The sequence below is a fragment of the Trichosurus vulpecula genome, chromosome 2, assembly GCF_011100635.1.
Source record: "Trichosurus vulpecula isolate mTriVul1 chromosome 2, mTriVul1.pri, whole genome shotgun sequence".
In the NCBI taxonomy this organism is placed as follows: Eukaryota; Metazoa; Chordata; class Mammalia; order Diprotodontia; family Phalangeridae; genus Trichosurus; species Trichosurus vulpecula.
Window position 1 is genome coordinate 394,581,486 of NC_050574.1, and position 16,457 is coordinate 394,597,942.

At 37.9% G+C, this 16,457-nt stretch overlaps 1 protein-coding gene across 1 annotated transcript in view; it reads right to left on the minus strand.

The window, feature by feature from the left end:
- TUBGCP5 (tubulin gamma complex associated protein 5) overlaps positions 1-11,913 on the minus strand; it is a 46,022-nt gene extending 34,109 nt beyond the window's left edge. The window contains exons 1-6 of the mRNA XM_036746373.1: positions 11,635-11,913; positions 5,438-5,491; positions 4,975-5,083; positions 2,321-2,417; positions 1,939-2,018; positions 1,250-1,385 (exon numbers count right to left, since the gene is read on the minus strand). Coding sequence (XP_036602268.1) covers positions 1,250-1,385; positions 1,939-2,018; positions 2,321-2,417; positions 4,975-5,083; positions 5,438-5,491; positions 11,635-11,780 — 622 coding nt within the window. The 5' untranslated portion in view covers positions 11,781-11,913. The remainder of the gene's footprint in view (positions 1-1,249; positions 1,386-1,938; positions 2,019-2,320; positions 2,418-4,974; positions 5,084-5,437; positions 5,492-11,634) is intronic.
- Positions 11,914-16,457: the final 4,544 nt, after the last annotated feature.

Sequence of the window (16,457 nt, forward strand, 5' to 3'; positions counted from 1 at the left end):
ATAACCAAAATATCTCTGACATAGTCAATGTGTCCATGTGTTTTGCTTAACTGTACTCCTTTGTCACAAAGCAAAGATCCAAGAGTGGAGAAAGGGGAGACATCGAGAAGTGAAAGCACTGTAAAAAAAAAAATCAGTAAAATATTTTTTAAAAGATTTTTTAAAAAAAATCTCTTCTCATTTGCTCTGATCCTGTCTATCACCTACCTCCCCTAAATCCATTAAGACAGGTTTCATAGACCCTGCAAAATTTGGCGCCAACTTACATTTCTCTAGTTTTCTCCCCCATTATCCCCTTTCGCCAACATGCTAAACTCTATGGTTGTATTAATATGCCTTTCACTCTCGGTGCCCATGTGTGTGCACTTTCTTCCACCTAGCATGCCTCTCCCCAGCCTCAAAAACTGTTTATTTTGAGATACAGCTTAAATGTTCTCTCATATCAAGACTTCTGGAAAAAAAAAAAACTTCTTTGATCCCTCTTAGTTAGAAACAACTCTTCTTCTAAACTACCATAGCATTTTGTGCCTTTCTTATTGAACTTTCACACTGAACTCTTCTTTCTCCTATTAGCCTATAAGCTCCAAGAGATCAGGGACCATGTTTTATTCTCCCTTCAATCTACCACAGTGCCTAGGACATATTCAACAAATACTTTCTGAATGAATGCTGAAAAGAATCTCAAAAATTTTCCAATCCAACCTAGAAAGGCTAATAAAAACGGAAATACTAAGAGTAAGCAAACTTCAATTCTAGTGCCATTAACTAGTTGTGTGACTTTGGGTAAGACATTAGGCTTGCTCTCTAGGCTTTACCTTCCTCATATATAAAATGAGTAAGTTGGAAAAAATGGTTTCTTAGGGCCACTTCAGCTTAAAAGTGATATGATTCTATAACAAATTAAAGAAGAAACTGAACTAATTTTCTTTTTGCTTAAATCGGAATGAATTCAACCTGAAATTTTGTGCCTTCCCCCATGAAATCTAAAGGAAAATTTACATATTTATAAAAAATACATATTTACTTAAAAAATCAAAGAACCAAAATGGCATGTAAACATTCCTTTTTAATATTAATGATGCACTGCTGCTTTTATGTCACATATAATTAAAGGTCTCTTACTGGCCTAAAGGAGCTTTTGAAAATGTGAGGAAATATATGAACTTGAGATACATTAGCCAAATTTTAAAGTTTGATATTTTATTAGGTAATCTCTCTATTCGCAATGCCATTTCCAACTTTACACTACCTTTCCAACTGACATGAGGTACTATTTTCTTATTTTGATCTTGTTCTTCTAATGGTGTTCTATCCACCTGAATCCCAGAGTCTTCTCTACTAAGAGGTTGTTGATCATCATCATCTTCACTTTCTTCAGACCAATTCTATCAAATAAGTTAACAGAGCTTACTTTTAGTAAACAGTAAGAAAACTAGAGCTACTTAAACAAGTGAACTAGTTTGAGAATATACCAAAAGAAGAACTATGTTAATAATGTTGCTTCTTTCTTAAAGTTCATAAAATTAAATTTGACAATGGCCAGAGACTTTTCATATCAAGTGTAGAACCACTTTTTTTTGGTGACAATATTCCTACCAAAATATTAACTACAAAAAAGGTTTCTCAGATAAAATGGCTAGCTTAACTTTAATTCTACTCAAACTCCAAATTACTTACTATTTGGGTGTGAACTTTGCAAATCTTACTATTTATGTAGTGGTATGATAAGAGGACTTCTGCTTCTGTTGAGAGCAGAAGCCTCCCCCCACCCCCTCAAAAGGGAAGGGTGGCTTCTCAAAAACCTTTTTTGGAAAGAGTCAGGATATAAATAAGTAAGAAAAACAACCAACCCACTGCAGTAGGTTACGCCAGGGAAGAATTATGTCTGTATGCTTGGCAAGTGTTGAAGTATTTAACAGCAAAACTGCTGTAACTTACTGGTGTATCTGCATCTGGACCCAATTCAATTTCTTCACCTTCCATCAAGTATTTTCCCCAGTCAAATTCTTCTTTCTTTTCTAAGATACAACATAGTTTTGCTTATTATTAACCTTCTCAGAAAAGACCTACAACTACAGAAAGAAGAAATCATACAAATTTCAAAGTAACTTAGATTAATAAATGCAAAATCCAAGAATGAAGACTTTCAATAAGCAAATACAAAAAAAAATCCCGCTCACTTCTACAGCTTCTAATTTACATTATAATTTTTATATCTTCAAAACACATTTCATTATGAAATTAATTTCCATTTCATACAATATTTGAACTTTCACAAAAGTCCTCTTCTAATGCTATATTAAATCTTCATGTAACTTACCCACTTCTTTTTCTCTTGGCTTTTCCACATAATTGGTGTTTGAAGGAGAATCAGAAAGACACAAAAGGAGTGACAGTATTGCATAATGTGTATCTGTCTTTAAAACAAGTAAAGTGAATAAGATGTGTTATTAAAGCATACCTTTAAAACCTAAATTTCAGTTTAAGTGAATAAAAACTCAACCTCTGATGCTTATATAATATTCTTTTCCAAGTTTATTTTTCTAAGATAACATTAACCTGGATAATATTATAACTACCAACTTCTAAATATGGATTCTCAGATTTGAGAGCTGGAAGGGAACTAATTAGCCATTTAGTCCAAGCAATAACTGATAAAAAAAATTCCATCTAAAAGATACACAATAAATGGTCATGGAACTTTTGATGCAAGATCTTCAACAAGGAAGAACCTACTTCCTGAGACAGCTCATTCTTCTTTAGGATAACTCTGATTGTCAGTACATGATTACTAATAGTAAGCCTGCAACTGCTACTCATTGTTTATAGTTCCTATGATTAGTAACTTCTATTGTTTCAAATGTTGGTGAAACCTTGAGGTTTTGTGTTATGATTAACCTTTGAATTATGGTTTGTTATTCTTTCTTTTTAGCCAAAATTTACACTGTTATCCATACTTCATATTATCGGTAAGACAATTTCTAAATTTTAGGCACATTAATTATTCCTATTTTACAGGTGGAGAAATTGATGCTCACAGATGATTAAGAAATTTGACCAAAGTCACAAAAAGCAGGGCCATTGCTGAAACACAGGTGTTTGGATTCCAAATCAAATTAGCTTCCTACTACATTATGTTGTCCCAATTCAGAATTTCCTTTTAATAACTTCATCTCATAGTCACTTGAGGGCTACCATATCCCAAATCACACAGCAAGTAGATAATTTAAATAGGTCTGAATCTCTCCCAGGATGTAATGACAACTAAATAACAGAAAGGAACTTCTTTCTTAGGGTTCAAAATGACAGCAATGCATACTGGTATCTCTTTCCCAACTGTATTCCCTACCTTATGTACTCACCCTGCTCCCTAAAAGGATTTCAATTTGCTTCTAGAGTGGAGAAGAAACATCCTGGTCTCTCCTCTAGGTACCCTATTCCCAAGGTGAGAAATAGTTAAGGATTATTAAAATAGTAGATAAGGGAAATGCGGTGGATATAGTTTACCTAGATTTTAGCAAAGCTTTTGATTATCTCATATTATTCTTATGAAGAGGATAGATATCTATTAGGCAATAATAAAATCCAATGAATTGAGAAATGGTTGGATGGCTGGACTCAAATAGGCCATTTGTTAATTATTCAATGTCAACATCTGAGGAGGTCTTCAGTGGAATATTCTAGGAATCTGTGCTTGAACTGCTATAGTTCTTAGCCACAACTCGGATAAAGGTACAGGATATGCTCATCAAATCTACTGATGACACAAAGCCAAAGAGAAAGGTAATACAGTGGACAGCAGAGTCAGGATCCAAAAGGATCATGACAGGCTAGATTACTTAGCTGAAGCGACAAGATGAGGTTCAAGAGGGATAAATCTAGTCTTTCATTTGAATATTAAAAAAAAAAACCACCTTCACAAGTATAAGATTGGAGAGGCGTAGCTAGACAGCAACTACTCTGAAAAACTCACTATGAATCAGTAGCATGATAAAGCAGCCAAGAAAAATTAAGGCGGTCTTGGGCTACAATCAGAGAACCATCTTCCATAAATACAGAGATGTTGGTCCTATTATACTATGCCTTTGTTAGACCTTTTCTGGAGGTCTCCTGTGGAGATCACTTCTAAACCTCTAATGTTCAGAGTGCTGTGGGTTAAGAAAGAATGCCCAGAGAAAGGCAAAAGGGCCTTGAATCTGTGTTATAGAAGGAGAAATGTGTGAAATTACAAAAAAGGAAATTTAGGCTTAATGTCAATTTTTTTTTTCATAACAATTAGAGCTGTGCCAAAATGGAATGTAGTGCCTTGAGAAATGGTATGTTCCCCCTCCTTTGAGGGTTTCAAGCAGGGCCTGGACAACAAGTTGTTTGGTATGTTATAATGGAAATTGCTTTTCATATATGGCTTGGACTAAATGATTGCTGTGGTCTCCTCCAACTCTCAAATTCTGCGATTCTGTGAAAGCCAGCCAAATGCCATCAAGTAATTTCAACATATATTTTAAAGCCATCTAGACAATGCTATTGGCTTCTTCCAGGCTCTGAATTCCATTTCTGATAGTAAGCAAATAACTGGCCAAATAAAATATTTGTTTTCATCACAAGCATAAACTGTACTGAGTATAACAGAAATACCTGAGTCAATTCACATGTGAATAATAATACCCTCACATTTATGTAGTATTTCAAAGTTTACAAAGTACTTTCCTCGCAACAAGAAAAGCAAGATGAGGAAACAGACCCTCAGAAAAGGAAAGTGATTTGCCCAAGGTCACAGATAACAACAAGAGCTGACTCAAATCCAAGTCTTCTGATTCCAAATCCAGCGTTCTTTCCCCAGCAGCACACTGCCATAATCAGTTAACTAATCAAATTGAAAACTAGAGGCTAAGCGTTCTTATCCGTAACGTATTTAGAATACCATGAGGGCTTAAAGGTTAATATTAACAAGATGGAATTTTAAAAATAATATACCTTTGGTGCCTTAGTACTTGGAAGTGAAGCATGTAGAAACTCTTGAGTTAATTTCTTCCAACTAGCAGCTTTGCTGAGATCTGAATGAATGATGAGCTTTTCATAAATTCTAAAATAACAAAAGATAACTGATATTTCAAAAGAAATGTATTAACAAAAGTATTTAGGCTGAATGTACATAATGTTCTCCATTCTTAATCAGGTAGCTTATCAAAGTATATTGGGGACTCTAGATTTTCAAAGACAAAGCCAAGAGATTCAAGATATAAAGTACCAGACTAACAAGAGACTGTATTTGTCATCCAAGGCTCATCTTAACAAAGTTCAGAAAAGCTTATCACCAGAAGACTGATCGCAATATAATGACTGAGACATAGAGGGACTGTGACCTGCATTGTGGTGAAGACAGTACCCACAGATCCCTAAAGTACCGGAACACACAAGCACACACGCAGTGACTTACCCCTCTATCGTCCTCTCTACTTTATGACTGCTCACATCCAGGAAACGATGAAATCTAAATGAAAGAAAATCATTTACTCATGGCAATTTTATCGTATCTGCATAAAACATCTAGCTGAAGTATAAATTTGGAAGCAAAATATAAACATTTGGCACCATTTCCACCCAACAGATTAAAGGCTCTGATAAAATTCACTTTCCTCAACATATTTTTCATTTTAATTCAACTCAACAAACATTAACTATATGCAAAATATTGTATTACACAACAGTGATAGAAAGCTGAAAAATAACAGAGTTCCTGCCCACAGACAGCCTACAATCTACTAGGGTTTCTACTGCACTAGAGGTCTTCAAGCAGAAACTAAGTAACTACTTACTAGAGACAGTATAGAAAATTCCTGTCCAAGTACAGGCAGTGCTAGGTAACCACTGAGTTCCTTTCTAAATCTGATATATGATGATTCTGTGACATACTGAGATAAATATAACACAAGGTAGTGTGTGATGGGGCAAGGAAGATATCCAGACAACGTGCTTTAGTAATACGTGATGAGTAAGAACACTTTCAACTGAGGTTATCAGGAAAAGCCATGGAAGAAACCTGAACTTAGCTCTGAAGAAAAAGAAAGGTTTTAAAGTGCAGAGATGAGGAAGGAGTACATTTCAGGTATGTTGGAAAGCTTGTGTGAATGTCAAGAGGCAAGAGAGAGAAGGATTAAGATTAGTCGAGTTTAGCTGCACCATTAAATGCTAGAAAAATAATACAGAAATATACAAAAAATAACATAGAAAAACGATGTAAAACAGAGCTAGACCTAGGCTGGAACCAGACAGCAGAGGGCCCTATGAAACACCAGGTTATGGAATTTGTATTATATCCTTTTGGCCAGGGGTTGGGAAACTACAGCCAATGTCTATTTTTGTAAGCCCAACCAGCCAAGCTAAGAGTGGTTTTTACATTTTTAAAACAGTTTTATTGTATTTAAAAAGGTAAAAATCATTCTTAGTTCAGTGGCTATATAAAACCAGGCAGCAGGAAGAGATGATCCTCTGACTGATTTGTTGATCTCTGCTTTAGGCAGCAGGGAATCACTGAAGGTTCTTGCCTATGGAAGTGATATGGTCAGAGGAAGATTATTTTCACAGCTATGTGAAGAATGGACTAGAAAGGAAAGAAATTAGAAGGAGACCAACTTGGAAGCTATCACAATCACCAAAGTGTCAGGTAATAAAGACCTGATATATGGTGATAGTAGTATGGAGAAAATAAGGGCTACAAGAGGGAAAAGAGACATGATTTGGCAATTGATTAGATGGAGGGAAGGTGCAGATCACCATGTTCTCTCTGCTCACAAAGCTGCTAATTCAAGCTCTACCCTAGAAGGTAAAGAAATGAATTAAAGATTACTCCAAGGTTTCAGGACTGGGAAGATAATACTGTCACCATGAGAAATAGTGAAACTAAGAGGAAAAGCAGGTTTATAGAGAAAGATGACGCATCCAGTTTTGAAAATAGTGAGTTTAAGGAACCAGTAGGTCATTCAGGTGATGTATCCATCAGATTATTGGAGATGGAAAACTGGAGCTCAGAGGAAAGATTATGACTGAATATACAGAATTGGCAATCATCTGCATTTTGTTTCACTATTCATGACCCCATCTGGGTCTTTCTTGGCAAAGATACTCGAGTGGTTTGCTATTTCCTCCTCCAGTTCTTTTTACAAATGGAGAAACTAAGGCAAATAGAGTGAAGTGATTCGCCCAGGGTCACATAGCTAGAAGTATCTGAGGTCAGATCTAAACTCAGAAAGATGAATCTTCCTGACTCTAGGACCAGCACTCTATCCACTGTGCTACCTAGCTGCCTTGTCATCTGCATAGAGAAATTATATTTATTGAACCCTTTGGAGCAAATTAAATCACTAAGGGAGAGAATACAGAGGAAAAATAAGAGAGCATAAAATATTTACAATTAATAACAAATAATTATATTACATTATAATAATATAAAAATAATAACTACCATTTATATAGTGCCTACTATGTGCCAGGCACTGTGCTAAGTGCTTTACAAAGCTAAGTGCTTTCACTTTATTTAGAATAGGGGAGCAAAACTGAAACTGCTCAGACGTTAGGCTAGCAAAAAAGAGTCCAAGGCTAGGTAAGCTAATTCAATAAGCATTTATTAAAGGAAGAGGAAAAAGATCTATCCCACTTTATTCTTTTTCACTTAAACCCTCTTGTGAGAAATACAGATATCCTCTGATTACACAAAAGATTAAAGTAGAACCTACTGTCATTTTGGAGTGACATCCAGATTGAGTGACTGCTACAGTCTTTATAAATTTTTCCACACAAGACAAAATTGGGATGCGAACAAAGAGACAGACACAGGGATAAGCAGATGAAACCTGGGCTGGGGATGCTACCTACAAAAATCTGTGGGAAAATGGAAAGTGGAGGAAGGTGAAGGATAGTCATAAAAGTTTATTCTTTTGTTTGCCATTTCCTTTGAACCAGTGCTGGAAGGAGATGTGTCAGTTTTTACAACTTTAATATAAAGAGGTTGGACTAGAAGGTCCTTTAAATTTCTCTTTTTTATGGCAAAAGCACTGCATCCTCCCCTGAAGCCCTCTCTAATGTGCTGTGGTGGCATGAAAGTAACCCTGGGTTCTCTAAGGCAATGCCAGAAAAGCAAAACTCGGTCAGGCCCTAGCAAGTTGAAAAGACTTTAAATTTGGACCAAGTGATTGCTTACATGTCTGTTTCCCAAAGACCAGCCTAGCTTAGTTTGGAGAAGCTCTTTACCAGGTTGGCCACAAAGTGATACAATTTTTCACTTTGTCAAGTCTATAAGACCACTTACAACTTATAAAGAAATGGTAAATTTTATCAGGTGGGACATACACTCATGAAATTACAGACCTTTCAGGCACTTAACAATAAAACACAGGAAAATGGGTCTTTTGTTTGTTTCTTTTTAAGGCTTTTGGGCAGCTGAAAGAAAATATTCTTTTACTATTATATTAATAACTAATTATTAAATTGGGATCCAGGATTTTCTCCTTTATTTCCTTAAGGCTCAGCTCCTACAAAAAAAGTCTGTCTCTGATGGATGAGATTGCCCCTAGTTGTCTAGCTCTAAAGGTACATGCTCTTCAATCTTTGTTAGGATCCCACCCAACTAGGAGACCATACTTCTGTTTAGAGTATAAACAGAATCCTATCTGGGAGAGTTTTTACCTTGGGAAAAGGAGCCCCTGTCCTTGTATTCCTCCATTAGAATTTAGGGTGACTCAGCTCATGAAGGAGAAAACCTACCAGAGTGGTCTGGACGGAGACCTGTCTAGATTGCTGGAGGCAGCTGAGTGTCATGATCAAGCTATGTTCTCAGCAGGAAGAGCTGAAAACTTCTAGCCCACCACCTCATTAAATGTCTACCAATCAGGACTGATTTTCACTTGTCAGGAGCATTCCCTTTCAAAAAAGTATTTAAGGCTTTCAGACATGCCATGAGTTTATTTTTGGTTACCAAGAGAAATCACTTACCATCAATTTGTTGCCAGCTAGCCTAATAAATTGATTATTAATTACCCAGAAACTCTATCTCTTGGTTTTTTTATTCATCATACAGCAAAGTAAGGGCTTTACCATCCAAGAAGAAAAGAAGGGGGAAAATTCAAGATTTTAGCAGCTGAGAGGGAAGGGACTTCTCTAGGAGGGGCATTCAGTCACCTTATTTCTGGATGGCCATTCATTTATGTCAGAGGCCAGCCTATAATTAGATAAAAGCCAATTCCTTTGGGCTATGTTATTTTAAATCCTATTTCTCCAACATAAAATATTTCAAACTTTGTATTGTTTTCTAAGTTACTACAATCCATTTTGTTATTTTAAAACTTTAAATTCTTTTATTGTCAGTATAGAGCATAACGCCTGCCTTCCTTGCTCTCCCTCTATCCACATAGGGAATCATACCCTCACCTGCAGATGCTTTGTCCAAAGGAATATAAATTTTGATCCCTGAAACCTCAAAAAGATATCAGGGGTTTACAGGCTAGATTTCTTTAAGGCCCATGCCTTAAAGCCAAATCACTCCAGCTCTCATTGATTGGCCAACGACAGATCCTAGCCCATGCACTTGGTCATTGTTTGGGTCCTGATGGCTCCGAAAGAGTGTAAATAGCAATTGTTCCTGTTTTGGTCAGAAACCTGAGGGTCTTCCCTTGCCATGTAGATTTTTTTTTTCGACTAGGTAAAAGTGGCCATTGTTTGCCTCATTTCTTACCTAGCCTTAATCACTGAATGGGCACTGCTGAAGACAAACTGAGACCCAGAAAAGACCTTACACCAAGGTTTCCCACTGCATCTGGGGCTATCTCCATTTGTCCTGACCTATATCTTGCCACTGGACATAGAGGGCTCAAGAGGAGAGAGTGAGGCTGGTGACATTGACCAACCCTGCCTCAATTAAATCCAATTCACCATGACATCATCTTCTTGTCACTGGTCCTTTTTGATCTAATGATGTTAACTAAAACATCGGACTCTGAATAAAATCTAACAGCTTATGAGAAAACATTCTTGAAAGCTTCTATTCTTAAACGTTAATTTAAACTGCTATTTTCCTTTACTGGTAACTGTTTAACAAAAGTTCCTATTTCAATCTTAACATCTTATTGAAATTGAGAAGAAGACTGAATTAGATGACTTTTAATGTTCAGTCTGTTTCCAAAGTGAGACCAGTTAAGAAGATTTTACCTTAATTCTAGTTACCAGAAAAGTCTATAAAACAGTCTGGCACACAATTTAGCATTTACTCTCTTATATTGTATCCTAATTGTTTCATGTAAATATCTTGTCTCCCCCTCAAAATAGTAACTTCCTCAAGTGCAAGGAGTCTACATTGCACTTTTGTACCTATCACATAGCTTTGTAGGCTATAGGTACAAAATAGGGACTTAATAAATACCTGATAATTCCTTATCTTCCTAATTATAGTTCAAATATCATTTCCTCTACAAAGTCTGTCTTAAATAGATAAAATCATTCAACTTCTACTGTACTTGCCCAGTACACCATTTTCCCTCAAACATAACAAGGAACCCATAAGAATCTTAATTAGTAACAGTAATAGCTAACATTACATAGCGCTTACTAAGAAAAAAATGGCTATGTTTGCTAAACCTCATGGTCTTCGGATGCTGAGATTCATTAAGAGTGGACTAATTCCCTAATAACATCTGCTTGATTAATTCGGAATGGTATTTACTCCATGCATAATCGTTTTTGAGTCAAAAAATTTTAAGGAAATCTATAGAGTTATCTGCAAATTAGTGGCAAAAGGAAAATGGTTGGAGGAGAAAAGGATACTTCAGATGCAGTGTAATAGACAGAAAACACTAAGGAATAGGATCTATCTTTGCTGCAAAAAACCTGTGTAGCCTTGGGGCAAGTCACCACCACTTCCGGTTTCTTTAATTGTAAAGAATCAGAATACACTTGCCCAGCTTGCCTCACCCGGTAGTTTTGAGGACTAAATGGGAAGGCGGATGTGAAACACTCTTTGAAAAGTTTAAAATATTATTCAAGGATGGGATGTCACTATTATCAATGATTATTTTGTTTGGCCGTTGCTTTGCTGGCTAACTCCCGTCTGGGCAGGGGCTGTACAAAGTCGATAAAGACCCCTTTACCCCCGGCTCCTTGCCCCTGGAGCTCGGGTTACTCTACCATCGTGGGGTCGTTCAGGTAAAGTATCGACACCGACGAGGACCCAAAAATAAACACCCGACCCGGGGTACGAACTTCTGGAGGAAACTGAGCCCCGCAGGTGCCCGAAGATGCCACCCTGAAAGGAATCCGCCCAGTGAGTGCCGCGGCTCTCTCAGACCCGTGCCCAGTCCCTCTTCTTAGCCCACGGAAAGGGGGAGACCGGGACCGGACTACGATCCTGGACCGCACTGGCTGCGAGGAGCAGGGGGAACTATGGTGGCCCGGAAGGGCCAATAGAGATCGGGGCACCAGCAGGAGGGCAAATCCGGGGAAGAGTCTGAAAGATGCTCAGAGCCGAGCTTCCGTACCTGCCCGCGCGTATGGTGGCCCGGAAGGTTAGCGGTAAGAGCCAAAGGCCGGGGTGAGGGGGCGGGGAGGAGAATGAAGACGGGGTAAGAATGCTCAGAGACGGCCGCTGACCTGAAATTGCTCCAGGCGAAGTGCAGGGCCAGCTGGAAGTTGTTGTCCGCCTCGTCCTGGAGGCCGCTCACGCGCCGGATCAGCTCGCGCACGTCCCGGTCCTGCTGTTTGTCCAGCCGGCTCCAGGGCGGCGCGGCCCCGGCCATCAGGCCCCGCCCCCGGGCTTCGCAGGAATCGACCGAAGGAGAGAACGGAGATCTCTTTATCCTCCGGAGGGGAGCGTCCCCGGAATCCGAGGCTCCCGCGGGTTCTGTTTGTGTCTGGCGGGGCTGCTGACGGCTCTCGCGAGAATCTCCCCAGCCCGTAGAGCTCGCGGAGGGAGGAGGGGAGTGAGTGCGCGTGCGCCGAAGATCTGACTGGGCTGGTGCCCGGCGTGGCGGCATCCCTGGGAGAAACGGGAAGATGGGGAAGGGAGGCTCCCTTGGGACACGGATTGGGAAAGAGTCTAAGATACCATCTAGTCCGGGAGTTCTTAACGTGGGGTCCGTGAACTTGCTTTTTAAAAAAATACTTTGATTACTCTATAGCAGTATCATCGATGATGGTGATGAAGATGATTTGTTTTAAAACATTCTGAGAAGGGGTCCACGACATGAAAAGAGGTTTAATACCCGTTTTAGTCTAACTCCCTAGTTTAAGAGAAGGTAAAGAGTTATTCCTAGACTCCTCTTTTTCATTTATTTTGGAAACCTCTCTTTGCATCTGCAAGTGGTGCTTTGAGATAAAAGATGGATAAAGAATTCCAAAGACAGTCCCCGACGTCTGTGAGTCTGCAGGAGGAGACGGGGAGCTCTTTGTTTCATTGCGGTTTTGGAAATTTGTTCCCTTAAAAAGCCTCTTTGTGGCCATTTTTCTGTGTGAATTTCAGGAGGGATAAAAGAGCCGGGTGGTCTAGTTTAATGTCTTCGAAGAATCTAGTAGAATGCCGTATACAAATAAGTGTAGTTAATGTTGACTAAAAGTATGATTGTCTTGATTACAGATTCGGGACTTTCTCTAATTCTGTTCTTTTCTGTAGTAGGGATATGAGGCTCTTCTTTATACACATGTGGATATATACACACATATATACATACACATACATATGTACACATACACATATATATGAAATAAAAATTATATATATGTATATTTAAACACACACATACATTTCGAGTCTCTGTGACTCCATTTGAGGTTTTCTTGGCAAAGACACTGGAGTAGTTTACCATTTCCTTTTCCACCTCCTTTTATAAATGAGGGACTGAGGCACGAATAGGGTTAAGTGACTTGCCCAACATCACACAGCTAGTAAGTGTCTGAGGCCAGATTTCAATTCTGGAAGATTAATCTTGACTCCAAGCTGGGCACTCTATCCACTGCAGACTCTCAGCTGATTATATACACATATACACACATATGTATATTCTTGTGTATGTTTATATATGTGTGTATGTATATATATATAATATATAGATTATAAGACAATATATGAATATATATTTTATCTATTATGGGAGATAGCTCTCTAGAAATAAGGCAGGTAAGGAATACTTAAGAAAATTTTGGTGATATGAAAAATGACATAAAGCATTAAAAGAAAAACAGTGGATGACAGGTGTTATAAAGAGAAGATTAAAGGGAAAGAAAGGCTAAAAGCCCGTGATCAGGGTCTGAATGAGGGGAAGAAAGGAGAAGCCGTAGAATGGAATCAGCTACAGTTTAGATCACTAGGTGTTGTTCATATTTCCTCACCTCTTCTGTTGTTCTTGTTTAGCTGACGAGTCATGTCTGACTCTTTGTGACACCCTTTGGAGTTTTCTTGGCAAAGATACTGGAGTGGTTTGGCATTTCCTTCTACAGCTCATTTTATAGATGAAGAAAATGAGGCAAATAAGGTTAAGTGATTTGCCCAGGGTCACACAGCAAGTAAGTGTAAATGTCTGAGGCCATATTTGAACTCAGGTCCTCCTGACTCCAGCCACTCCAGCACTCTATCCTCTGAACTACCTAGCCATCCCCTGAACTACCTAGCCGCCCTCTTTTGGGGTGTGGGCATAGGCACAGAGAGCATAAAATAGAGGAGGATATGATGAGCCATCCTTCATCCTCTGACCTAGAGTACTATGCTTCAGCAGCCTTCTACTTTAACTCCTGTATTCCCCTTTTCTCACTGGGGAATTCCTCCTGAAACCTTCCACCTCAGGCCTTCTTGGCTTCCTTTAAAGTGTTGTCTTCTTCCATTAGAATACAAGCTCCACTGAGTGAAGGGACCTTTTCTTTTTGCATGTATTTGTATCTGGACCACTTAGCATAGTACCTGGCATTTTATAAACACTTAATGAATGCTTGTTGATTTGACTTGACCGTTAAGTAATGATAACCATGAATGTAAATTGAATGAACTTACCCATAAACTAGAGGAAAGCATAATGGAATAGAAAGTTAAATCCAACAATAGGTATTTTACAAAAAAAAAGAAATATAAAGATTTATACAGATAAAATGAGAATTTATTATGCTTCAAGTGAACTCACAACATCAGAGATGACAATCATGATGTCAGATACGGCAATGTTACTAAGAGTCAGATAAGGTACTGACAAAAGAGAGAAACTACATTAAGCTTAAAGGTATCATAAGCAAGTAAATGTTATCAATACTTAATATAACATAGCATTTAATTTCTTAAAAAAAAGTTAATTGAGTTACTGGAAGAAATAGAAAACAAAATTATGGTTGTACTCCTTTCAAACCTAAATAAATCTAACAAGATAAACAAGAGAGAAGTTAAATATTTGAATAGAACCTCAGTAAAATGAGATAACCTCTAGTAATTACTGAATGGGAATAGAAAGGAGCATATGTATATCTCAGTAGTGCATAGCACCTTTACAAAAACTGAAATGTGCTAGAGAATAAAACCTCATAAATCCATAAAACTTAAACATATATTTTACTAAACATAATGCAATAAAATTATAATATATAGTATTTGAAGAAAGTATTCTGATTCAAATGGAAATTAAATAATTTCATCCTAAAAAATTGGTAGGTCAAAGAGCTTATCATAGAAGCAAAGATTAATTTCACAAAGAAAATGACATAACAAACCAAACTTGAGATACATCCAAAGCAGTTCTTAAAGGAAAATTGATATCTCTAAACACTTTCATCAAAAAAAGGAAAGAACAGGCCATTACATTGGGCATGCAACTAGAAAAAGAACAATTTTTTAAAAAACTAAAAATGGAAATTCTGAAGGTTAATGTTAGAAACATACTTAGTTTAGGAATAAACTACTCATCGGAAGACCAGGAAGGTTTTAATTATATCTTACATGTATTCCTCCTGAATACATGGGTACATCCCCTGAATGGAGTATAGGAGAAAGTACAAGGGACTCAGACAAATGCCAGTCCTTTTATTGACTACCAATTTGAATCTCTTTCCAGGCTCTTCGTTGGCCAGATGTAACATCATGCCCTCCTCAAATGGCTCGTCAAGCATGCATACAGGCCTCTAACCTTTCACCCAACCAGAAGCCACCTAGATCACTGCTCTGATTAGAACCAGTCACCTGATTTATATTCTGCTAAAGCTGGGGGGTAGGGGCAGATACTTTCAACTCTGTGGAAACAAAACTGCTCCCATCATTTCTCACATTAAGAAGAGATTAACGAAATTGAAATCAAAACAATACCATTAAATTGATATAACTAAAGGATTCTAAATATCTCTTTGTTGAATATGTTCCTGCTATGGCTAAGTAAATGACCTTTTGTTAACTATTGAATTATCGACAAGTGTCTCATTTTGTTTAAATATCAAATCTTAACTGCCAGGAGGTTTGGCATGAGTCAGGCCCAGCCCAGAACAACCTACCTGTACGTTATTAACAAAACCCTAGAGAAAGAGAAATTCCTTAAAAAATAATTACAGAATGTATAAAATAACTTGGTGTCCATCCATCAATACACACACAGGATGTATGTTTATCCTCCCTTCTGTCAAGCCTCAATTGGTTTTTCTGAGGAATAAACCCTATAAATGTCATGCTGTATAAGCCGAGGGAGATGTGACTCTTAATTAACTGAGAAAATGCTGAGCGTAACATTTCATACGATTCTGAGAGTTGTAAGGAAACTATTGGAGATCACACTTTGGAAAAGGACTTCAAGATAGGCAGTCGTGAGAAGCAAACGGGAATTCTTGAATGGCTCCTGGACTCTCAGAGTTACTGACATGTAGGGGAAGCTAGTTCGCCAAAATGTCCCTTACATTTCTGCATCTGAAACTAGAGAATCCAACAGTGAAATCAATCTCTTCCTTTGGTTTAGCTGAGGTGTATTATTTCACTCCCAGAGTTCCTTTACTATTGTGCATTCTTTGGTTTATTCTAATCTATGTGATTTCCCTGTCTTTGGTTACTGTTTTACTTGAGTAAATGGGTTTACTCACCAGAGAAGTCCAGGTCACTCAGAAACAGTTTCCCCAGTGGTCTAGCCATCCCAGATCTTAAATTGTATTATAAAGTAGCAATCATCGAAACTACTTGGTACTGGCTAAGAAATAGAGTGGTAGATCAATGGAATAGGTTAGGTACGCAAGACACAATAGTAAATGACTATACTAATCTACTATTTGATAAACCCAAAGACTACAGCTTCTGGGGTAAGAACTCACTATTTAACAAAAACTGCTGGGAAAACTGGACAATGGTATGGCTGAAACTAGGCCTAGACCAACATCTTACATCCTATACCAAGACAAAGTCAAAATGGGTACATGTTTAGATATCAAGGCTGATACTATAAGCAAACCAAGAGAGCAAGGAATAGTTT